The 26358-nt window shown below is 37.4% G+C and overlaps 1 protein-coding gene across 1 annotated transcript in view; it reads left to right on the forward strand.

The window, feature by feature from the left end:
* Nucleotides 1-4985: 4985 nt before the first annotated feature.
* Nucleotides 4986-26358, forward strand: part of Meox2 (mesenchyme homeobox 2) — a 58883-nt gene continuing 37510 nt past the window's right edge. Inside the window, exon 1 of the mRNA XM_036206461.1 lies at nucleotides 4986-5499. Coding sequence (XP_036062354.1) covers nucleotides 4986-5499 — 514 coding nt within the window. The remainder of the gene's footprint in view (nucleotides 5500-26358) is intronic.

Genomic DNA, 26358 nt, shown 5'->3' on the forward strand with positions numbered 1-26358 from the left:
ACAGCATTACCTTTATTATGCAGGAGGAATAAAAAGTTCAGTTCTCTCAAATTGTGCATTATCAATTAATGATAAATGACATACAGTGCAATGTACAGCATTTTATTCTAGAACTATCCTGCACTAATGGTCCTATTCATCTATATTTAGGTAAGAAAAGAAGGCAATTTTTAACTATAAGATTTTTTAAATGTCTCCATTTGTTGACAAAATAGCATAGATGATGAAAGGAGGTGAAATATAGACAAATATAATTATTTCTCATTTTTAACATTAAAAGTTAACTGATAACCAAGTCTAGTTTTAAAACAAATATACAAAAGATATTCTAGTTTGAAGCTCTTTGAAATCTAGGAGCCAGTGAAGATCTTCCCAATTTTAATGCTGTCCAGAAATGAAGGCAGAGAGCTCCATAAATCTCATAAAATATGTAAGTGTGGAAAGTGACTGGAATCATGGCTGAGACTGATCAAATATGTTTTGAACTATTAATAAAATTATTTTTTTAAGTTTAACATTGTTAATCATGATCTATATATTTCATGCTGTCTTTCAGAACATTACCCTTTCAAATGTTTTACTTTTCAAATACATATATTTTCAAATATGTCTCATCTACAAATATATTTCAAATATGTTTCAAATACCTATGTATATTTTAAATATACCACAGATATATATATATATATATACATTTATATATATATATATATATATATATATACATTTCTATATATATATGCTCATGGTTTTAGGCAGAGATATACTTTTTGTTTGCCACAGATTGATTTACAATGTGGTATGTGAATTGAGGTAAACTACCAATTTCTGAAAGAAATCATAAATCCAAAAATAAAAAGAGACAGAAACTAGAAAAGCAGAATGTGTTCGATAATGCCTAACACTTCAGAGGTAAGGTTTAAGTATTCACTTTTAAGTTATTTGTGAAAATATAACAAATTTTTATTATTATAAAAGTGTCAATAGAATAAGGTAAAAACATTTACATTTTAATGATCTGGAAAAAGCACAGATACAGCACATCTGTTCCTTAAATTGTATAATGCATAATACCTGGAGTAAGGTAATTCTGTAGTTAATTGAAATGGAGCATATAATAAATCATTTTAGCTGCCATTAAGTGCTTAGTATATTTGAATATATTTGTTAAATCTGTGTTTTCAAAGCAACCAACTGCAGGACATAACTGCATTTCTTGGGGAGATGGAGTACCAATGACATTTCTATAAGCAATTAGTTTCAGAGATAAACTGAAGTTCAGTGTAATCATCTAAGCCCAAGATATTACATGGATCAGGCACAATGCAAAGAGGAAATTTCTTGGATTTAAAGTTAATTCTCATCATCCCTCAAATGTATGACAACTTTTAAGTCGCCATGTATCTTAAAATAAAATTTAAACATTAAATAAGTTCAATCTCAATTTAGATAAAAGAGACCATTAAAAAAAACTGCCTTTAATGTTGAGCATCACTTCATTAGTCAGACAACCTTAATGCTTGTGATGAATGTTTAAATAGTTATGATTATAAATCCCCACAAGAGCCAAACATTATCCTACACTCTGTAATGCACTATTTGATATTAAACCCCTATATTTGATATTTATGCTAACATAACAGGATTTTTTTCTTTTCTTGGAATACTGAAGTGCATGTTTATGAAGGAAAAATATTATAGCTCAAATGACACTGATATCTTAATTAGTAGAATTTTCACAATTCACCTTGTTATCAATGTTTGGATTTTTTAAGTGTAAATATTAAAAATAGCTCCTAGAAAAGGTGCTGTTGCTTTTTTCCCCGTTGTCTCTTTTCTTCATTAAAAAACAAGCACGGCCTAGTATATAAAAAAAAAAAAAAATCTGTGTCATTATAAATATTCTAAAAAGGGGAAGTTTTTCAAAGTGTGGAATGGTTAGTAATATTTAAGCATTATGAAACTTCAATAGTCACATTCAACTTTGAAAGCAGCAAGACTTTGCTCCCTTTGGGTTTAAGCCCCGTGCCCTTTTCCGTGACGCTTTGCTGGTACTATGCTTTCTACTAGAAATCTGAACTTCCTTAGGAGAGTCAGTGTTCTGTGCCTTCACTTTCAAAGACCTTTCTTGTTAGTGTCCTTTGAAAGCTTCTTATTTCACTCTTCTTTTCCAGATTGCTGTCCTCACCTTTCCAGAGGATTGCTGCTGAGGTTGTAGTGGAGTTTCTGGATGTGCTGTTAACCTCTGATGGAGTGAATGAGAAAAAGCCGCCACAGCCACTGGGCAGGCTCACAAAATGCCAGCCTCTGTGGAGATAGAAGCATCGCTCTTGCTCTTGCTCCTCACTCTTACCTGAAACATCCTCGTTAAATGTAACTGTTCATTTACTAATAAAGCTGAAAAGACATGGATGGCTTTTGTCACCACTGTCTATGGATGAGGTGTGTTTTGTCTGTCCTGTCTGTCCTGTCTGACATTTCCTGCACTGCTTCTGGTGGGAGGATCTTACACTCTGCAAATATTTTCATTATCTTTATTGGACTAATTGCTACATTCCAATCTGAATAAAACCTAATGCTTTCAGAACCCAGGATCAACTGAGATACTAAGGGAGTACAGGGAAGAAGAATATCATTGCACCTTGTACTTCCATATCTAGTATCAGAGCACATATTGAAACCATAAAAAGAAGAGAAAAATAAAAATGTATTCCGATCACACAGGAAAGATGCATTTCCCACCCTCTTTTTTCATTCTTAAAGAGCCAAGGGTGTGAGCAGTGAGTGGCAGAAGAAATACTCTTAAAATCTAAGTCCTGCCAGTACCTAAAGCTCTTAGCAGCCACGCACCCCAAGAATACTCCGTGCTGCTCCTCAGGACTCGATTCCCGAATTACAGGCGAAGATCCTCACCGTCAGAGACTTGCTGTAGGCTCCAGCTCAGCCTGAGACTGAAAAGTTGAGCAGCTGGCGAACAAAAGTTTTAGCCTCTTTTTTTCCCCCTAACGAAGTCTGCAAAACTAATTTCCCTCAAAATAGGGCTCAATTTCCGTTAAAGAAAGCAGCGCTTACAAATCTTCGAATTCCTGATCAACCCCCCACTCCACCACATCCCTAAGAAGTGAAAAACAACTGGACTTTTCACACGGATGTGAAGGTTTGTTTGGAAGTCGCCCTTCTGGAGAACCTCTTAAAATAAAAGGCAGCAGACTAATGTCAGATGGACAGGCCGAGGAAGGGTTCTGCTTTGGAGACACCCCAAAATTAATCAATACCTTTTCCTAATTTAAACCAGATGTCTGGTTCAGGTTGCTGTACTCATTAATCTCATTAGCAAATCCAAAGACTTGGCCATCATCTTCTGGTCACTCAGACAATGAACATGTCAACTGTATTGGCACACTGGGAGCACTGAACAAGGAGCATACTACAGATGTCCTCCTGATAGACACTTCCCAGACAGGACCCGACTTTCCTGTGGGTCATGCCTCAAAGCTTGTCGTGGGTAAACGACAGGACCCCCAGTAGACCCTGTATGGCCAGGCTATTTCAAATCCCAGCCCTTGCTCTCATAAATTCGCCGGTGGCAACTTGTGTAGTTCATTCCCAGGAGCACAGACTGAAGGCTGGGGGGACTGAGCCATCCCTGCAGAGTGAACCGGGGGATGTTCAGTGTTGTTTGTGCTTCAAACAGGGAACTGAAAGGATGCAAGCAGCACCTCGGTGAGAGAAAGAGAGGGACAAGAGGGGGCTGTGAATTGGCTCCCAAAAGGGATACACTGCGGGGAGGCTGGGCGCTACACATTTCATTTGACATTGGATCAGATTATTCCTGACCTAGGAAAACTTTCTGGGGAATGAATGGTTAGGAGATTGAGCGATCTGGGCCAGTAAAGAGAGGTGGGAGGAGGGTCGGAAAAGGACAGCACTAGGAGCGGCACGCGTGTGATGCCAGGGAGTCAGAACCTGCATCCATTTCTGCTTCAGCTTTCCATCCACTCACCTACCGGGTATCTCTCTTTTCCGCACACAGAGAAGCTCTGTACTATAAACCTCCAACCAGGCATCAGTTTTTTTTACAGTCCATCCTCAGACACCTAAAAGGGAAAAACCATGATGCGCCTGGGGCGCGGGAACTGCGAGTCTCAGAGTTTGAAAAGCTAGACTGCTTCAGCTCTTTCCCGTCTCTTGAACTCTCCTTAAGTTCTCTGTGATCTGCAAGGTCAGGGAGCAGTCCTGGAGCGCCTGCAGGTGACCACCAACCCTACCCCCACCAAGCTTTGACAAATCTCAGTTCAAAGAATGGTGAGCCAGCCGGTCAGGGGCTCAGAGACACTGGGTGCTGGCTTAGCGAGACCCAGATTGGCTGCGCGCAGGGCCATTGGGAGCCTATGGGACAGATTGCTGTGGCCCGGCTGACTGAGTCTCTGGGCGCTCCCCTGGCTGGGTGGAAGCTCCCAGGATCCGGCAGGCGTGAAGATCCAGCAGGCGTGAAGCAGCCGCTCCTGCCCTGCCAGCAATTGGAAACTGGAAATGAGAGAGCATGACTGAGCGGGAGTTTTGGAGGGAGTTTGCATGTGGTCAGCTTTGGGCTCCTAAGCCAGCCCCCAGCTCACATTACACTCTATTTATAACCTCTCCGAGCCATTTCCCCCCTGAAAGCAGTTCTCTGGGACCACCTTCTTTTGGCTTCCACCTCTCCCACACTTGACATCTGAGCAGCTGCAAGGGAAGCTCCTCCAGGTCCCTGTGTTTATATGTGCAGGAGACTGGCCGCTAAGGTTTAGGACTGGGATTAGCCAGCTCTGCTCAAACGCGCGACTCATAAGGAGTGTGTCTGTGTGTGTCTGTCTGTGTGTGTGTGTGTGTGCGTGCGCGTGTGTCGGGGAGAAAGAGTTCTAGAACTTCCAGTGAAAAGTGACAGAGCTTAGTGGCCTTTGGGACCATCGTGAAGTCTTCTGCCTGGAAGTCCAGACTTGCATGCCATGGAACATCCCCTCTTTGGCTGCCTGCGCAGCCCCCACGCCACAGCGCAAGGCTTGCACCCTTTTTCGCAGTCTTCTCTGGCCCTCCATGGAAGATCTGACCACATGTCCTACCCCGAACTCTCCACATCTTCCTCGTCTTGCATAATCGCGGGATACCCCAACGAGGAGAGCATGTTTGCCAGCCAGCATCACAGGGGGCACCACCACCACCACCATCACCACCATCACCACCACCAGCAGCAGCAGCACCAGGCTCTGCAGAGCAACTGGCACCTCCCGCAGATGTCCTCCCCGCCGAGCGCGGCCCGGCACAGCCTGTGCCTGCAGCCCGACTCGGGAGGGCCTCCGGAGCTGGGGAGCAGCCCTCCGGTCCTGTGTTCCAACTCCTCCAGCCTGGGCTCCAGCACTCCAACGGGGGCCGCGTGCGCACCAGGGGACTATGGCCGCCAAGCGCTGTCACCCACGGAGGTGGAAAAGAGAAGCAGCGGCAAGAGGAAAAGCGACAGCTCAGGTGAGCGCCCGCAGAGCACCCCCAGGGAGAGTGTGCCCAGGGTTGGGAAGGGGCCGGGAGGTGCCGGAAGGCTCTGGCAGGCAAACTACAGAACCCTTAGCCCTTCCAGGCCCAGTGGCCAAATCCGTCCTTGCAGCTTCGGCCCGCCGTGTAATTGGGGAGCACGTGTTTCGCTAGGGTTAATATATCTACATCCAGACGTTCAAAGCCCTCCAAGATTGCAAACTAGTTTTCCAGAGGTGGTGAAAAAAGAGCGAGTGACAGTGTGCGAAATCGGTTAAGGAGCGTGGCGGTCCATCCACGCGCTGGGGGGTGTGAGCCTTGGGATGCGGCATCTGCTCGGAATGCGTGCGTGTGTCTGTGCCGTGCGCTTCTTCTTGACTGTTGCCTTACCAATTCCCAACTCCCAACAGCTCGATTTTTCCCATCCTTAACTGCATTTCCAAATTGTTGCGTAATATTTTGAACTTTAACTGGGATTTGACAAAATACTCTGAAAAAAAAACTAACAAACTTTTTTTTAACGTTTTGCTTTCAGAGTTCCTTAAATAGTATCCTACTTAAAATAATAATAACTTTAAAAATTGTTCTATTTATTTGGCGAAAAAGGCATTATCTAGGAATCCAGAAGTATTTAAGGAATACATCCGAACATTGTGAATAAGCAAATGAGGATTTGAAGAAAGGTCATTCTTCATAGTAGATTAGAATCATGGGGTGCTAACCTAGGAAAAAACAAACAAACAAAACAAAAAAACCTTGAACTTGCAAAGTGAAAAATAAAGGCTTCCCTTGGTTGAGCAGAGTTTTGAGGTGCACTGGAGAGCTCAGAGCACTTCTGACAGTGCTGGAAGCCGACACGCGCTAGGGTGAGCAGAGAAGGTGTGGGTTACTTGAGCATCCCAACCAAAGGAGAGTCTCCCGCACACGGATTCAAGGAGCTGAAAGGTCAGTAGCCAGTGCATTGTGGTAATCCAAGCAAACTGAAAGCTTCCAGGCAGCGCATCAAAACCTTTAGCTCTATTTCTCGTTATTAAGATGTTTCCCTTCTTTCTCCTCTCCTCCTCCTTCTTCTTTTTAATTGAATCTTAATTTCTCGGCAGTTGCTTGGCAACCTGGTAACGTGCTTTGGAAGATGTCACTTAACTAATGAAATGTTTGCATGTATTTAATCTTTTGTGATAGTGAGAGTTAGAAAATGTAATTTTAGTCATTGGAAAAAATGGGAGGTAGCATTTTAAACAATTTAGGCCAGGTGTTTTGCAGTGTACGACAGTGACTGCTGTGTATTTTATATCATGTTAAAGGATGACTGAAGCTTTTCTCAGCCTCGCTGTAGGTGGCCCTTCTTTTCCGGCCTCAGAGGTGAACCTTTATTGTCCTAGGTCCAGGGTGAATGCGGACTTTGAACGCTCCACAGTAGTGAGTGCGCCTAAGAAAGTTAACACTGTCACTCATTGTTAGTGGTTAGCGCTAACTGGGTCTGAAGTTCTAAGCTATTGAAAAGATTCCTAAGAAGGCATCAGGATGCACTGGGGTTCCTCAGGCTGGGAATTTGTGATCAAGAATGCCTGAAGGGCCCAACAGGTTGGCAGGTACCTCAACAAGAGCCAGAAGCCCCCACTCGGTTTCCTTCTGCAAGGGAAAAAATGGCCTGCTTCTTAGCTGAACCAATGCCCTAAAGATTACGGCACAAGAAGGAATTTTTGTTCAGGCACAACTTATTTTTAGTTGGGGAAACAGGGAGAGTAAAACTAAGAAAATTTACTCCCTTATGTTATTTTAATAAGAAACTGTCTTAAAATTGACTAATAGTTGTTTCCATCACCTTTATCAGGGGAAATAACCACACAGCAAAATGAAGCTTGTTTTTGTGTTGTGAATCTCATTTTACAACACAGAAACAAGCAAACAGAATAAAAAATGTGTCAACCCCATGATGTATCAATAGGTTACAAGAATGGGAAGTACAATCATTAGCAAGGATAATGTCACTGGGGTCCACTTAGAACCAACGTTTCCATTGACAGACCATCACCGTCAGGCATCAGTTGTCTTGGTACACTTATTGAAAATAAAATTCATGTGTTCAGGCTCCGAGTTAATATTGATTAGATCATAGGTGAGGTTAACTCCAAGCCATCTATGCTCTATTTCCATTTATACAGTGAACATTCAATTAGAGGTTAAGTCATTCCATACGCTTATATAAACATTTTTGACTAACCAGAGTAAAGTAACATAGAAAATAGTTATAACACTATTCTGTTATCAACACATAAGCCTTATTTGGCACAGCTTGATTATTTCAACATACCTCCATAATTAATCAATGTCCAATAAATTATATTGGCCGATCTGAGATTTATGACTACATTAGATAAATACTACATCATGCATAGTAGCACCAGTTTATATATTTAGACATTTTTACCATCACTGTGTATTTACAATTGAGAGTATATGCAGTGTTCCTCTCAATGCATTGTTGGAACCAAGTCTCCATATACATGTTGCTAATACCAGTGCATTAAACTAATTTCTAATAGAAATTTAAACATCAGGAAATAGTTTTAAACAACCAAATTGTGTATAAACCTTACATTTTTATCCATAGTAAAGAATCCAACAATTTCAATAAATAACACTGTCCAGTATTTCTGTCCCAAAAATAAGTTTGAAAACACAGTTACATAAACACCTAAAGCTTCCCAATATAAAAGTCAATATTTATAGACATTATTCTTCCATTATAGTTAACTAACAATTAAAAATGACCAATTTTAATAAAAAATTATGACATTGTCGTTTTATGTGCTAAACATTTTTGTAACTTTGAACCAGCTACCCTTTCCAGTAATGTTAGTAAAGCCAACATCTGCCACTCCTTCAAAGGAACTCTTAAAGTTCAAAACTTTACAACTGTGCCTAAAACAATCAGTCCAAACCAAGTGATTGGGAAAATGTCTATAAATACCGTGAACTTTTTGGCTTCAATTATACCAAGCGATATAGTAGCAGGCATGAGTTGTTCAATTTTGTAAAATAGCTGTGCTCTCTTAATCTAACCAGCTTTTATGCAGGTAATATACACCTTTAATCTATACATATTCTCTATTCAGTTTAGTTTAGGGAAAATAAGCACCCCTTTTATTTTAAGGCATAATTTTATAGCTATATTCCTTTTAAAATATAAGGAATAATTTGGGAATATAGATTTTATTAGCTTTTGAATCATATTAGATTTTTTAAATTACAAATTGCTATTATAGCACAAAATATTTTGTTCCGAATTATGTGAGTCCGTCCGTGTATGTGGCTATACAGTATAAAAAGTGATGTATGGAATATATACAACAAGCTCACCTCATAATAATGTTACTTCCATCTAACTCTGCTATTATAGTTTGAGATTTCCTGGATATTCCAATAATTATACATTCTGAAAAGAAGACAACTCTGTTATTTATTCCTATCTGACTGGATTGTAACTTTTTATATTTTCTTTAGAATATAATACAAACTTTAGGATCTCGGATATCCAGGAGAATTTGGAACAGTTTAAAATCTCCAAACTATAGTATATAAAATGGTATTGTGGAACTTTCTAGAGTGTCAATTTTAGATGAGACCATTCTTAAGTGGTGACCTGACTTTAAGAAACAAATGTAGGAACCATTGATCTACATGAGTGGCCTTAGTTAATAACTCTCAATGTCAGATCAGGGGTTCCTTCTAAATCAACTGCTTTAAGCTTGAGCGTGTGCAGAGAGTGGAAGCATGCAACTAAAAATAGGAAATGATTTCAGTTCCCTGCAGATCTGTTTATTTATTTTTTGTTCATTTTAAAACAGAGCAGTCAATGAGAGAAATGGTGGCAGATTTCACCTACATTAAACCCTGACATTACATATGTAAACATTCACTTTTCTTTTATAGTAATTATCAGTAAAAACCACTATGCTGATACCCTGTAAGCAAATTTCTACCAGTAAAAAGAAATAACAGTACCATCATGCACATTTTTCCTTCAGTATCTGGAAAAATTTCATCTTGGTGCTAGAGAGTATAAGTTATATTCATGATAAAGCCTAATCAAGCTAATAAATTTATTTCAAGTGAAAATTAAATGGAAAAGGGGCTGGCTAATTTTTGTCATACCTGGGGAAATTTGGAAGAAAATTCCACATATAATGGAAGTTAGCTTTGTTCATTTGAAAGATGTCAGTCTGTGAATGAATAACCTAATGGGCATATTTTTTAGATTTTCATTTCAGATAAAAAGTAATTATATTTACTGGAATATAAATCTAATTAGATTTAAACTACATTCCCTCTCTTAATTTAAATATCTAATTTTAAGCATTGCTGTACAGTTTCAAATATCTATGTCTGATTAATGAAAGGGTGGAAGTATTAATGTATTAGAAAATAAATTATGTGTAAGAATGTCTTGACATGTTCTAGGGTAATATTTATAATTGATGTCTCTCTTTCAAGCTGTTTATAGTTCAAATTTTCAATTTCTTTTAGATTCCTCAATTTGTCTTGATACTTTTTATAATGATAAAACATTTTGTGAGGAAAATTATCATGGAAAATGAGATTATCAGCACTAACCCCATTCTTCATTGATTAATCATGGTATTATGGACTGACCCCAATGACTAACACTATTTCTAAGAAAAGAGAAGAAAGGAAAAAATATGCAGACCACCCGTTAGTCCTCATGTAAGAGTAGTTTTCATTTAACCTATGTCACAACTTGCTTGTATATTTCAGTCATTGACATGATTTTGAGTTAATAGAACTCATATTTAAAATACATAGAGACAACTGAGCACTGGGGTTTCTACCATTATTGTCATGCGATTCTCATAGATGTTGCTTTGAGTAACTGTATTGAACTGAAGCCCTCAAGCAAGGGCGTCACAGCACACAGTTCTAAGCAAAACCCTTCATTACTAAATCATAGGCATTAGTGTGGCCCAGAGGCCATCGTTTTGGAATAGTTCACTCTATGTGGCAGAATGTCTCCAAAGGTCCTAGGATTTAGTGTGCATCCTGGGTATTACCTGTTTGAAGACAGAATAACACTAAATCTGGTGTCAAAAAAAAAAAATCCTCCTATTTTGCATTTACTTTAAAAGCATAAAACATTTGTTTCCCCTTTAAAAAATTGCACTGTCTAGTATATAGAACTTTAAGAAACGTTTCCTGCTTTGTTATTAGTGTGCTGTATGTAACATGATGTATAGAGGGAGCCCATGTGTCACAATGTGCATGTAGGGATCAGAGGACAACTTTGTCTTCTGTGCTTTCCTTTATGCGACATTAAACTCAGGTCATCAGGCTCAAACCACAAGCATCTTTAATCACTGAATATCTGGGTGGCTGAAGCATGTAAATCTTAAGAACCAATGTGTAACATATCTACTGATCCATGTATTCAAAACTCAGACATTGTTTTTATACTTGAGAATATTTTAATGTAAAACCTTTGGACAAATGGATTATTAAATTAATAGAAAATTATACAGTAAGCATATACATTTTGTGTTTGATCAAATAGATTATTAGTTTTCTTCTACATTCAACAATTTAAATCCATAATTAAGAGTCCCCAGGATCTGGGCATAAAAATTGTTTATGAATTACTTATAATTATCTCATTATTTGTGAATTCCCATGCATTATACACTTAAATTTCCATTTAAATACATGTATAAATTTATATTTCACTTTCTATTAACTGGACACTCTACATTGGCTTTTTTTGTAGAGTTTCTAAAAATCTTTTATAGCTTTGTTGTTTTCTTATGCCTGCATGTGAACAAGAATGACCAGGCAAGATTCTTCGTGTTAAATATACATTTTGACAAGAGATTTGTGTAAAGAAAAGAGCTCTAAAAAATAATTCTTTGCCTTCTCTATTCTAGACATATTACAAGATTAACAAATTATTTTTAACAAATATATTATTGTTAGATCACTTTTAAAATTTATCAATTACTTAAAAATTAATTATTGTAAGATATTTATAAGTGATGGTGACCTAATATTAAAATCTTCACAATTTTTTTAGTTGAAAAATATAACACGTTTACTAGACTCATAGTTCTTAAAAAATCTATTCATTTATTAAAGCTTTGAATGAAAAGTTTGTTGCTTTCACAACTTTTCATGAAATAAATTTGTTTTAAGTGTCTTTAAATATCATAATATTTGTTTTTATAGATTTCTAAGATGCTATAAATTTGCTAATTAAGGCTTGTGTAGGTTGCACTGATTAAAATTATGAGTAGGAGATGTTTAATTTTGTGTGGTATTTAGATTGATAGTGTTTAATTTTCAGAGATTTTATTTTAGTAGAAAAATTTTGTGGAAAGCCCAGGTGTTAAGGAGGAAGGTCCTGAATTAGGTAAAATGTTGCAGCCCCATTTTAAAGCAAATATTAGAGTTTATACTGGGTCTTGTAGATAAGTAGGCATATTAATAGCAAGACAAAATTCAAAATGAAATTTCTTGATAATAGTAAATGTAGATTCGAGTTTCTGCATAAAAGGCTGTAATATGTTAAATGGTTCAACTGTGAAATGAGACATTAAGCTTGCTGCATGCCCAACTGGGTGGAGACTCCAGTAGGCTGGAGCTGGTCAAAATGGTAGTCACAGGAATCAGCCCAGACAAGTCCCCTGAAGTTCTTGTTGTCTTTCATTTTTCTCTGTCTTTAGCCTCACTATTCCTGCACACCTCAAGAGCTCTCCATAGCAATGCAAGGATGGAGAAATCAGAGCTATAGTCCATGACCGGGGGCTGGAAAAGCAGTAAGATGAAGTCACATCACTGGTTTAGAGGAGACAAGCAAATAGGACTGCCCAACCTAAGTTGGCAGGTGCCAGTTGAGTTTTACAAGCCTAGGTATTGCCCTTTGAAAACAGAGCCTTAAAGAGCTGCCAGAAATGACACCCAAATGCACTTACTGCTGCAATGCTGTAGTTACTTGCTAATGCAGGGCTAAAATGTATGCAGTATCTGTAGAATGGATTCTTTCGAAGTCTGGACTGCACAGGAAACATTGGTGTAATAATTCTAAGCCACCTGTAAGACAGCAAACTGAACAGAGGTGTCTTCTTAATGAATGGAACACGTACAATGGGTGGGGTATCTTATCAAATGAATGCAAAGAATATTTCCCAAAACATTCATTTTAGTAGCTAAGAAATAAACCTCAGAAAAATTGATTTGTTCCATCCAAAACTCTAGGCACTAAATGAGTAAACTTTGCTATGATTTTTGTAAAACATCAGTAAGTTGGCAAATGACCCTCCTATTGTAAGAACTCTTGGAAACTGCTTTCTGACAGAGTATATTGAAATCAAGTGGTATCTTTCCCTATTTAATATTTTTCAAAAGTAAAACAAGCTCTCAGTATGTTTACTGCCTTCAACAATTAAAATCTCCCCAACTATAAGCTGTGTTTACATGAGAAGCTTTTTTTTCTCATTGAAAATGTAAACCAGTCTGGATGTATTAAACGTGACAGAATGTAGATGTAAACTATTGAGACAGACTGAAATGCCAGGAAAGCCAGAGTTCAGGCGTCCAAGCCTGGAGCCTGCTGCTGCCCACATTTCCAGAATTACCACTTTGTGAACATCTGCATCTGAAGTTTAGAAAGTTACAGATACTTTTTCTTCTAGGACCGGTAGGTTTTAGGACGTAAAGCTTTATCAGATTTATTCTTGGAGACATGGATGTTTGGGAAAACATAAAGATGAGATAATGTTGTTTCCTGTGTTTGCAGAGTTAGCCGGCAGTTTATAAATCATAAGAGACTGTTGTAGTCCTTACTCAGCATATCAGACAAGGAAAGAGATGGCACACTCCACAGAGAAATATGTTGATCATTTGCTGATGAGTGCTATGTGATAGGGAAAGCTGGAGAGCAACAGGAAAGGAAGAATCACCAGGGGCTGGTCAGGATGGGGACCCAACAGCCTGCTCTAACCTCAGGTGACAAACCGGGAGTCTTCACTGCAGGCCAACACAGCATCAGGATGGAGGCCTCCTCTTAAGGCTAGGATCTCATGGGTGGGCAGGTAACAGCCCATCAACAGGTTTTATAACTTCTGATCTCATAGTCTTGCTGTTCATGGCTAGACATAATGACATGTTCAAGCACAGGAGACTTGCAGATGATAAGGAGTTCAGGCTACAAACAAGAGCATGGGGAGAAGACGGAGAGAGCACACAGCTAAAGCAAACTCTTCCTATGACTAAGGAGATGTCACCACTGGCAGACATGGAACTCCACTGTGCCCTAGTTCCCTGGAAATGAGCTGAATGAATGTGCACAAGGCAGCAATGTCTAGCTCTGTAAATAGTACTTATTATTTTACCATCTTGGAAAAGGATAGTCATATTGTGGGTATGTATTCTGTGAAAACAAACTGTTTTGGGATCTATTTTCATTTACTATTGACATTGGAATAAGAAGCATTGCTAGCCCAGTGATTGCTCCAGATTGAAAACAATCTGCTCTGTCTCTAGAATAACTTGAATGGCATCTTCCTGAAATGTAAGGCAGATTTAGTCAGGCTGTATAAGAGGTTCCCATTCTGCAGCCTCAACTGCTTACCTCCTATTCTTGGATGTCTCCTGCTACTGCTCCATCATAAACCTGTTTCCAATAACATTATAATACTGGAAAAAAAAAAAAAAACCAAAGAATAAAGTTTTGCCCAGATGCGCGCGCGCGCGCACACACACACACACACACACACACACACACACACACACACACACCACACACAGAGAGAGAGAGAGAGAGAGAGAGAGAGAGAGAGAGAGAGAGAGAGAGAGAGAGAGAATTTCTACTTTCAGTTGGCAGAGAGGAGAGATAGTATATTTTGGTGCTCTCTTACTGCAAGGCTGTGGCTTTGTGTTTTCTTAGCTACTCCATTTAAGTGCTAACGAATGGTAAACGTGGAAAAAAGCACCACTGAAAGTATATCTCACACTGAATTTCAGTAAGTTTTATTAGTAATAGTTTCTTTGTATAAAGAAAATCGTTCACTTGTGTGTAGTTACAGTCCTGAGAAATACTGCTCAGGTGAAGACGGCACAGGACACCAAAACTCCCTGAAATTTTAGGTTCTGAATGTGAGAAACATTCATTTTATTTAGTTTATTTTCATGTCTGAAACCCACCTTTCAACATGGAAAATTCTGAAATGCTCTATAGGAACATTTTTATGTTAATATAGATGATGGTCTTCCGCACTAATTTTGAATAATATATGCATTGATTCTGCATATATTAAAATATATTATTAAAAATCTCAGTGACGTACTGAAATGAGTGATTGCTCCTTTGCTGGCCACAGAACATGTAAGGAGAAAGAAAAATTACTAGATGCTCAATGATTTAGCAATAACAAAAAAAGACCTAACTGCATCTAACAGTTAGTTCATCATACCTGATTCTGGAGATGGATTGAATTCTCAGCTTACTTGGTACATCATAAACTCTGCTAAAGAGATGGCCCAGCTCTACAAGGGCTTTCCTTAAGTGATGAGATATGCCCAGGAAACTTAAGTAATATTTGCCCTTTGACTTAGTAATGAGTAGCTGATTTCCTGAGCCCAACTTCAGCCTTGAGACCCTACAGGAAAATCTCAAATCCAAACCTTAAGATCTTCGTCTCCTGGTAAGAACACTTTTCACCCTCAGTTAACAGAATGTAATTTGGTGAAACACTTTCCTTAGGTGAAAACAGATTTTCTCTTAATTTTATAATTATCTTGGTTACTTTTCACCCTCCTTTTATGAATATAGACACTGGTAAACTTTCTTAGCTTGATTTTGTAGTTTTGTATTTCCTCAGAGTAAGGACAGAATTGTAAGGGGTTTGGACACCTCACACAATATAACTCAGCATGCTATATTTCATATCCTATAGCAGACAGGTGGGCCATTGTAAATAATAGACACACAGACAAAATCATAATAGTGTGATCTTGTATACATATTTTGTGTAACCATTTAGGATGGGAAAAACTATTTCCTGCTCTGAAATTTTAAGTAAATTTTTAAAATGGTGTTTTACTATACTGCCAAAAATGCCTTTCTGTGTATTTTCTATAGTCTTTTGCCTTCTTTCTCTTTCTACCTCTATTGATTTGAGAATTAACCACACTCTCTAAAGCCATAACGGACTGTCCATGTATTTATTCTAACCGGAAATGATTTCCTTGATCCCCTCCTGTCTCATTTACACCCATCACCCAGACAACACTGGATTCATTGATTCTTTTGAGTAGAGTTAACCTTCCAGCTTCTGCACTACACCAAAACTGACCCCTCTCACTTATTTTAGTCTGTAATTCTCACTATTCTCTTAAAACACAAATTTAATATAAACACAGGGATAATTTTTCCATAGATATTCTTTCAATTTCTTGTCTAAATACAGCTTGATTTCAAAAATCACAAAATATTCACATCCATTTGCACACACCACACATGTGTGTGCATGTGTGTGTTTGTATATGTGGTACTAGGAATTAAAAGCAAGCCTCCTACATGTAATCAATTGCTCTATCATCTAGCTACACCCCCCAAAATTAAGTCTTATTTATTAAAAGTGACTTTCATGTCATGATCTCAGCTGATGCTCTCATCTTTCATACCAGCCATGTGATTAGCATGCTGGCAGTGTTTCAAAACACACAGACTGACTAAAAGACTATCAGTCTTTGTATTTGCTCTCTTCCCAATTTTATTATTTCTGAGTTTAATTTATTTATTTGCTGGAGGTTTCTTAAAGTAAATATCCTAGGAGCATCTGTGCAACACCTATAGCATGCAGGGATATGGCGCCCAACGTGTTTGCAAGAGTTTCCACCTAAAACCTGAGAAAAAAGATTCTAAACAGAGCTAAAAACAGCTTCCTAATTGTTTCTCTCAAGTTAGCGGCAGCCTGCCTGTTTGAGCTACTATGGCGAGCCAGGCAGGAGCCGAACCTACAATCTTCTGATAGAAAACTCTAGCTACAGAGATATCTTAACTCTATTCTTCCTCCACTTGGAATTCTGTATGAACTTGAAATTATTCTATACTTACATTACAGGTATTCAATTATAAGCCTTGACACATAGAATATATAATGTCTTTCAAAGAAATATTACCAAGCTTTGTATGTACTAAATTTTGTGTTCAATCAAATTTTATTTAAAATCTCATGCACACATTTATTTAGGGGAGGATTTTTACATAAAAATATATTTTATATAAAATTATATCATTAGTCTTTGACACATAATTCTCAATACTACTATTTATATTAGTGGTTGTGTTTAGATTCAAAAGAGACCATACATTGGAGAGGTAGTGGCAGGGCACAGGAGGAGAGCCACAGGGAGAGATGGGGTAGAAATGATGCATTTAAATACAGTATTCACGTGTCAAAAATAAATAAAATAAAGAAGTAATGATGATGTGGGGTGCACAAACTATATCACCTCAAACATGGTTCCTGACTCAGTCACAATTTGGTGAAAGGAAAATTAACAATAAATCTACTTGTGTTGAGCAAGTTAGAATTTATTCTGTAGAAAGTTAAAACTCAGTGCACAATACAATACTTTCCTGGCAAGTTTTTCTTTAAATTCTGTTTTCCATGACTCTAATACTAATGTTGTCTTACTATTTCCTTTAACTAATAAGGGAAGGTAACAATCGAATCTTCACACTTCTTTATTAGTATACCAAAGACTTTTAACATTTATTAATTAATTAATTTATTTATCTAACTATTTATTTATTTATTTGTTTATTTATTTGGGGTATGTGTGAGTGTGTGTGTATGTGTGTGTGTATGCATGTGCACATCCATGTGTGTCATAACTGAAGATCAGAGAACAACTTGCAGGAGTCAGCTCCCTCTTCCACCATGTATATCTCAGGGATCAAACTCAGGATGTCAAGCTAGACAGCAAGTGACTTTGCCTGCTGAGTCATCCCTCTACCCAGCTAACACTACTTTATCCACACCAGTAGTTATTAATACTGGCATTACAGTGCAATGGTAAGGGACTTTGTTGGCATACTGGTTTCCTCCCAGCATGATCACGATAAAGTAGAGGGGGCATTCATTACACTGATTATTGGAATTCACCGCAGTAAAGGATCAGAGAATGGAATGATAAACTTTCACAATCCTGTCTTAGTGTTTATCAGCACATGCATATAGAATTTCTTTCATGCCATCTTCCTTTGCATCTCACTGTATCCATTGTCTTTAGACAATTCTCAGCTTATTGTTTCATCGGGAAATTGTTATTTTTTAAAAAGTCCTCAGGTGTTCTAGTAACAAGTAGCTGTCGGATGGGGTTTTAGGTCCGCTCACTAGGAAAGAGGTTTTGTTTGTGCTTGGGTTTTAGGTCCGCTCAGTAGGATGGAGTTTATGTTCCTGCTGTTAGACTTAGACAGCACCCCATGGCTGCAAGGAGCTCACAGCCACATTCCTAGACAACTGAATCTCTAACTGCACTCTCAATGGTCTACTTACACTGATGAGGACGTGCTGCTCTCCCCCTCATCAAAGAAGGTTCTTTTTCTAAGAGACTGAAATCAGTATACAAAGCCATACCTAGTCAAAACAGAGAATAATGGAATGTGGGCTTGCCTGTCCAAGGAAGACATTTACAAACACCCCTATACCTGGGCACAGAAAACATCATAGAAGAAGGAACAGACAGATTTTAAAAGCCAGAAGATCAGAGCATCTGATGCATGATAGTCTCGTCTAAAAGAAGGGTGGGGAGGACGCAAAATGGAGAGCTAGGGAGGAGACATTGGATCTGGAAAAACTTGGGGGAGGGGTAGATGTGAACATGACAAAAATACATTGTATACAAAATTATCAAAGAAATGATAAACTATTATATTATTTTCTTAAAGTTCCCAGGTGTCTCCAATATTTGGCCAGTGTTGAGAACTACCTATCCAAAGAGTCTTGTGTCTTGAATAAAAAGTTCTGCACACCATCCTTTCAGCCCATGGAAGGTCATGGTAAACATGGTTTTCCAATATAATACAAGATTTTCAAGAAATAATTGTACATATGCAATTATCCCCAACAACATGCTATGTAGTAGAGTAGCTACTGACTACCTGTGACTATTAAATTTAAGTTAGATAAAATGAAAAATTCAGTTGATAGATTCAGATTCAAGTATTCAGTTGGCACCTGTGGCTGCTTACTAATAAACTGGGCAATGCCTGTACAAAATGTTTCCATCAACCAGAAAGGTAAAGTCTAACTTAACATTCAGCTAGTGAAGAGGCACTGAGGATGTAAACCTCTCAACAATGAAAGAAATTGTGAGAATTCAAATACTACAAGAAGATAAAACACATCTGACAGTAAGATATGTAAAAAAATACCCACTACTTCACTGAAAGGCTTTTGTAAAAGGGTTTATTTTGTTAATCAAACAGTGATTGAAATAAAATATATCTGTGGCATCTTAAAGCTTTTATTAGTTGAATGATATATATATATAATTTTTGTTTGTATTATATATAAATATATAAATGTATATATCTTAGACTTGGGCAGTTATCAGAATAAACACATAGTTGGAGATATTAAATCTTTAAATTATAAATATACAACCAAAATGAAAAAACTCATTACAACAATGTCTATGACTATAAAAATTAGAATTTTGAAAGTGGAGAATCAAATTTTAAAAAGCATATTAAAAATGTAAGGTCAGCTAGGGAGATTCTTTTAGGCCTCTAGAGGGATGGGGAGGAGAACATTTTTCTGGGAAAGGGTGGGGAAGCATGCCAGGAACTAAGCAAGATTTTCCAGGGAGAAAGTATGAAAACTTAATAAAATCGGACAGTGGCAATTAATGACATAGCATTATTAACTTATAAAGTCTCTCAAAAGATTCCATCTTTTGTAAACATTGGTCTGAATTCCAAAATTGCAAGTCAGGTAGCTAAAGAAAGCAGAAGTAATGGAGGAAGAATTTTCACTTTTTCCTTTTAAGACAGAAATTGAGGGTAACTTGTTCATCTTGGCATGAGGAGCCAGCAAATGCAGAGAAGAGGGAAGTGTGGGAATTCCACAGCTACACCGTGAGGTATCTGGGCTATGGCCACGCATCACTCAATAAACTGCCACAGCCACAGAGCTCTGCGCCAGTGGGAGGCAGGCTGCTCATCAGGGGATGCATTTATTAATAGAGAATAATTGGGAATTAACTGAGGATTGAACTAGCAATTTGTGGTATAAAATATGATATTAATATTATACCTTTGCAAAGATATCCCTGGGCGCATTTATGACTTAAAAGTATTCATCGAAGACAAAAAGAAGAAAATGCTGGTGACTGCAGTCATCAGGATGTTGTAAGGAACACAGAAAGCATGATCCACGTGTGCACACACACACACACACACACACACACACACACACACACACACACACGAGACAGAGAGATAGAGAGAGAGAAGAAGGAGGGAGAGAGGGTCAAGCACAAATAACTGTATGACAGATGTCATCTTTATAAAGGTTCTTTTGGAAGAGAGTAAGTCCAGACCAAATATAATTTGTAATAAAATCTTATTGGCAGTGAAGAAGGATAGGGAAACATTTTACTGGGTTACAATGATTGAAACTTATGAGTTCACTTTTTTTTGAGACTTTACTCATATTATTGGTAGTTTTCAACAAGTAAATGTGTGGATGTGATAATCTATTTTGGAATAAAGCATTGATTTTATTTCCAATTCTAAATGTCTAATTGCTTTCTCCATAGACTCAATTAAGTAGAGGTAAGATAATACAATTTTAAAAAATGATACCCTTAGGAGCACAGTCATGAAACATCTCTGTTAATGACAGGAAAGTGCAGTATTGAATGAAATAACATAAGTGCCTGCTTATACAAAATATAAATAGATAGTTTCCACATTGAATCAATTGCCTTGAAAATTCTGGACATGAAAAATCAAACCAAACTAATAGAAGAGGAAATTTAAACATTTTATTCAAAGAGGCTAGGATGAAGTGGATCTGTAATTTAACTGTATCCTAAAGAGATGCTGAGCTAAAGAGTGTGCACTCCCCATGGCAGCCACAAGTAGAATGTTATTAAGGGATTTCCTCATACAGTAGTTGTGTTATTCGACAGGCAGACATAAGTGCTTCCTCTTATTTTTCTCTGTTTTTCCAGATACTTTAAACTTTATTATTTTAAAATTAAAGCACTTTATTTTGAATTGCCTTTTAACCTTAGGGAGTGGCAATAGTACTTTTGATTGAAGCTGGATTACTCTGCAATTCAGTTTGAGAAGTTTCTTTTAAGGAATGGTCATCAGGATCTGATCATAACTCGTCTCAGCCCAGCCACCCCAGTCCACACCTGTGCATGGCTTTTTCCATGGGTTCCCTAAGGGCCCTTGTTCCAGTATGAGTATATGCGGTGTCACAATGCTGAGGGTACATGAGATGAGTAAGCACCTTCTGGTTCCTGGAGACTAAGAAACAAGGACTGTCCTGATGTGATAAACAAACCTCTAAAGGCTTTCAAATCTTCAGAGAAGGTGAAGAAGACTCAGAAATAAAGAAGATCCCTGTGTCCATTGTTCTCTCCCTTTCTTGCATTTTAGTAATATGTATGAAAATTCACAAGCCTTGGCTTATGGCCCTGTTAAATAATAGTATCAAATCTAGGCATGATTTAGGATCCTAGAACCATGGACAAAATCTATTTCTAGGGTATTCTAGTTGATGTTCTTAAATCTTCCTTATGCGATGGACCAAGGTGTTTTGTTTGTTTGGTTGGTTGGTTTTTTTATTTGTTTGTTTGTTTGTTTGTTTGTTTGTTTTTTGTGGGAGTCAGTGAGAAAAATCTAAATACACTTTAATTCAAAATGAAAGGAATAGTGCTCGGTGGTAGAGAGAGCTTGTTCAAGGTCTGTGGTTTTGTCTTCAGCATATTAAAATAAAAGAATTGGAAGGGACTTTGAAATCCATCAAAGCCATTCATGTTGTTTAAGGACAAGAAAATTGAGGATCAGAGTGCCAGCCATAAGAACAGTGTGTGAAGGTGCCACTTTCCTTAGGGCACATCTCATGACTTTCTCTTGTATAATTCACTCTCTGAAGGTATATGCTTTTATTTATGAAGATACCAAATGGCTAAGCCTCTACTTTTAGAGATGATAACCTGGCTCCTTTCAAAGGTAAGGGTTGTGCTAGGGTATAGAGCTGTTCTCCAAGGCCGCTATTGCTGTTATTTAATTGCTAGTCTACTGACGTGAAAGCATCAGTTTGATAGTATTTTTTTATTTTAAACTAATTCTGGAAGGAATGGGTTTCATTGATGAGATCTTACTGTCCTTTCTGTGTGAATTTTTTTTTTTTTTTTTTTTAGTAAAACGTGATCAGATATTCAGGAACAGTAATTTGGACCTTTCTGGGATTTATGCCTAGTTTTTAAAGTGGTACAGATATATCATCAATGACAAGTGACAAATATATAATACCTATGTTTGTGAAAGTACTTCATAACCAGGAATGTGGAAGGGTGTTTCCTCTGGGCTCTTAGTAATATCAGATATCCTCTGTAAATCTGTATGACTCATCATGTTTGTTCATATTGTCTTTATATTATTTCCAAAATATATTTATTATTACCAGTTCATCCAGTTTTTTATTGCTGTTTTTGTTCCTAATTTAGGGTAACCCATTTTCTTTTCTCCAGGTATATGGGAAATAATGCACGTTCAGAAAGTGATCATATTGAATTGAATGGGTTTGATTTGCCAAAACACACATTATCTTGAACTTTTCAAGTGTGGTTAGAAGGAAGCTTGAGCTGTAAGGAGAGTGCTTTTGTATGATGTCCACTTAACCAATAAATCTGTCATCACCAAGTGGTCTCCGTTTCCTCTGAAATAAACAAATCACTTTTGAGCTCTTTGAAACAGGAGACTTCCAGGAAAACAAAAGTCACTTTTGCTTCGACCTTGAAAATAAAAAATTTTATAAGTGGATATGAGATGCAAGAGGAGGCCACACCTGATACATAGTCGAGCAGGCAGCATAAAGGCAGACATTCAAAAAAACCTCAAACCCTGCCTCACCAGAAGTGTGAGTAAGCCAAGATGGAAGCTCTTGGGGCAAAGCTCGAAGAAGAAAGCTGGATTTCTGGGAAACAGGGACTCTGAAGAGGGCAGAATGGGGTTTGCAGCCCCTAATTGAATTGGCCATGGAATAATTTCATCTTTAAAGTGCTTCATATTATAATTTTACTGTTTTTGGAGGTGGGGCTTATAGCTCAGGCTGGCTTGGGATGACTTCTGTAGCCCAGGCTGGCTTCATTTTTCACATTTTTCTTTGATCCAAATGCTAATTGATCTTCATATGAGAAATTCAATGAGAACTACTCATTACTGACTCGTCAGTGGCATGCACTGATTAATGAGGGCTTCCTCTTATTTGCTTGTATTTTTGCTCTCAGAACATCCCAGATTTATATTTTATTATTACTTATCTTAGTTAAAAAAAAAAAAAAAGAACACCTTTAAAGTAAATCCTTATGGATTCTGTCTAGCAATTCACAGGTCAGATATACATCAAGACAAAATAAACCACATATCTTCTCATCAAGGAAGACTGAACAATGCATAAATGCAAAAGAAATAGACATTAAGAAGAAAACAGAAAGTGTATTCCATATTGTGTTTGATTCTTCACTATTTATTGTTATTGTGTGTGCTGGTATTGTAGTGTGAGTGCACACACACCGCAGCACATGTATACAGGACAGAGGATAACTTTGAGGAGTAGACTCTCCACTTTGCCCTCTATGTAGGTTTCAGGGATTGAACTCCAGTCTCTCAGCCTTTTTCATGCCATGTGTCTTTGTCCCAGGAGCCATCACACCAGCTCTCTAAATTAAATTTGCAAGTATTATCTTCATGTATAGGGCTTTTGCGCAGCAACCCATGTTCCAATAGATGGCCTGTATCCACACACACACATACTGGAAACACTAAGTGAAATCAGTGGATTAAAAAAAATTAAATCAAAAAGAACTCCTAAAATTGGTGACATTGGGAAGGAATGGTGTTATATAAGACAGAGGAGGAGATGGAGGGAGGGAATGGGGGCCACACTATATGCATGCATTAAACTCTCAAACAAAAAAATAAAGTCACATATTCTTTTCAAAAACAGCAAAACGCTTTTACTCTGTCTTTCATAATAATTTTCTCTTTGAACACAATCAACTGTGTGGCTATATTTGTTCTATCATAATAGCAAAATAAATAAATAAATTTTCTTGATAAATAAAATTTTTACTTGAACTAAAATGGTATTCATCTTAATAATTGATAAGCTTCTCTAAAGTGGATATATTGAAATAACCAAGGAATTATCAATTTTCTTGCTGCCAGCAGCTTAGGGGCTGACCTGAAGCTTGTTCCTAATCCTCATGTTTCTCAGATGCTTCCTTTCTACATAATGCTAGTCCTTCTATTGGAATGGCTAGTGTTATGCAAATATTTCAGACTTTGAATAATTTGCATACTAATTGTTTTCTTTCAAAGACTTAGACTGGAAAATAACTTGTTAAAAAAGGTGGTTGCCATGAGGACATAAATTTTATCCTCTAAACTCACATTTAAAAAAAAAAATCCGACCATGTTGGCTTGAGTTTGTAATCCCAGCGCTATGTAGGCCGAGATAGGCAAGTTTTAGGGCTCATTGGCAAGCCATCCTAGCCTTCTTGGTTAGCTCTAGACCAGTGGGAAATCCTATCACAAATTAAATAAACAAGCCAACAAACAAATAAATGAATAGATAAATGGTGGATAACACCAGAAGATGATACTGGAGATTATTTGTTCACATACACGCAAACACACACATGTACACACATGCATACACACATGCACATACACTATAGATAGATAGGTAGGTAGATAGATAGATAGAAAGTGTTAGAGTACTTTCTTAGCAAGAAAAAGACCCTTAGTTCCATCCTCAGTACCATGAAAATAAATAAATTTATTTTATGTCTTCAAAAATTACTTGTCTTGACTGACATGAGCAGATTTGACCTTAGATGAGTGTGTATTTTCAAGTATTGAATTTTCTTATTCATCAATAATTGCATGATTATATTGGTTTTCAGTGTTTGCGTTTGTAACAACTTGTGGTCTAGGAAGATTAACATTCTCCCCATCAGCTTGATTAGTAGATGAAATATACACGTGTGAGAAGGACACTACATGCGTGCACATGAGACTTGAAATGTTTATATTCCTCAATTATCTCGTAAGACAGTCTAGGGCCCTTGAATTCTGGGACTTCTGCTTTTATGGTATTGATAATGCCATACAGTTAACAGCCAGGACATGGAATATGCATTATTTGCAGAGGTATTGCTTTCTATTACAGAAGTTTTCACTGGCTTAGAGGATTTGAGCTTTTAAATTTTTACATGCAAAGCATTTGGTTGTAAATCTTTTGCAGTGATTTCATTCTATATAAATCTCTAGAAGAAATACAAATAAATCACCCAGAGTGCTCTCAGTCACTGCACAGTGTGGGTATTAAAGAGGATGTGGAAAAACTTTGGAGGAATGAAGGCCTGCTCCATTGTTCTAAGCCAAAAATATCAAAATCTGAGTTATAACCCTATGGAAACAAAAAGTCTGCTGATTCCTATAGAGGATTAGTGCATTTCTCAACCTTGAAAAATTACATTGCTTGGAAATTAGAATATATATTTAATTTTCCCAGTCTTTATGTTTTCATTTCTGTATTTTAAATTTGATATCACTCAAAGGTTCAGATCTGCTAGTATCTGTAATCTCACACTTGAGAACCAAACAGCTGACATTCACATTCAGGTTATGACAGAAGTTTGATCCATGAACTATTGATAATAAAATTTAAAAATTTTTCTTTTATTATTTTTAGTTGTGCATGTGTGTTTATGTGTTTGTGTTTATATGTATGTGTGACTTTGTGCCGTGTGTGTGTGTGTGTGTGTGTGTGTGTGTGTGAATGCAGGTGCAGTTACAGTTATGGATGTATCTACAGTTGGAGTTACAGTCAATGATGAACCACCATAAAAAACAATTTTGGGGGAAGCTGAGAATCAGACATAGTCATCTGGAAGAGCAGTACTCGCTCTTAACTGCTGAGCTTCCACAAAAGAAAAGAAAAGAAAAGAAAAGAAAAGAAAAGAAAAGGAAAGGAAAGGAAAGAAAGCGGGTTTTAGTATTTCTTTCTTTATATTCTAATTCCTTTTAGTTTAGAAAAATGGTATTGATGAAAATCACTAAAACTCATACATGTCTTTAAAGAGTGTTGCATATTATGTTAATAGATCCTGCTTTTCAAAGACTCTAAAAAGGCTAAATTTAGAATTCCCTACATAGTCAACATCTACTGCATTTTTTTAAAAATGTTAAGCAGAAGGCAAATAGACACAGTAGTTTTGACTTTCTAACTCACCAGAAATGATCATCGCCAGCCTTCTCTAGTGGCTGGAGTAAGAGGAACTGGAGCACACACACCTCTCCTTCTACATCCAGGACTGGTGGCTGTCAGGCTGAAATAAAGGAGTTAACTTTACATGCTTTAAGCTACTAAGAAGCATACTTTATTTACTGTTATAATTACTTTATTTTTTTCATTTAACTTGACCATCTTTCTGTTGTAAAAGCATCTATTCTTTCTAGAAGACTATAAAAATATGCCGATGATAACACTGATTTTTCCTTACTCCAGCCCATCTCTATGAAGTGCCTGG

The sequence above is a fragment of the Onychomys torridus genome, chromosome 14 (assembly GCF_903995425.1).
Source record: "Onychomys torridus chromosome 14, mOncTor1.1, whole genome shotgun sequence".
In the NCBI taxonomy this organism is placed as follows: domain Eukaryota; kingdom Metazoa; phylum Chordata; class Mammalia; order Rodentia; family Cricetidae; genus Onychomys; species Onychomys torridus.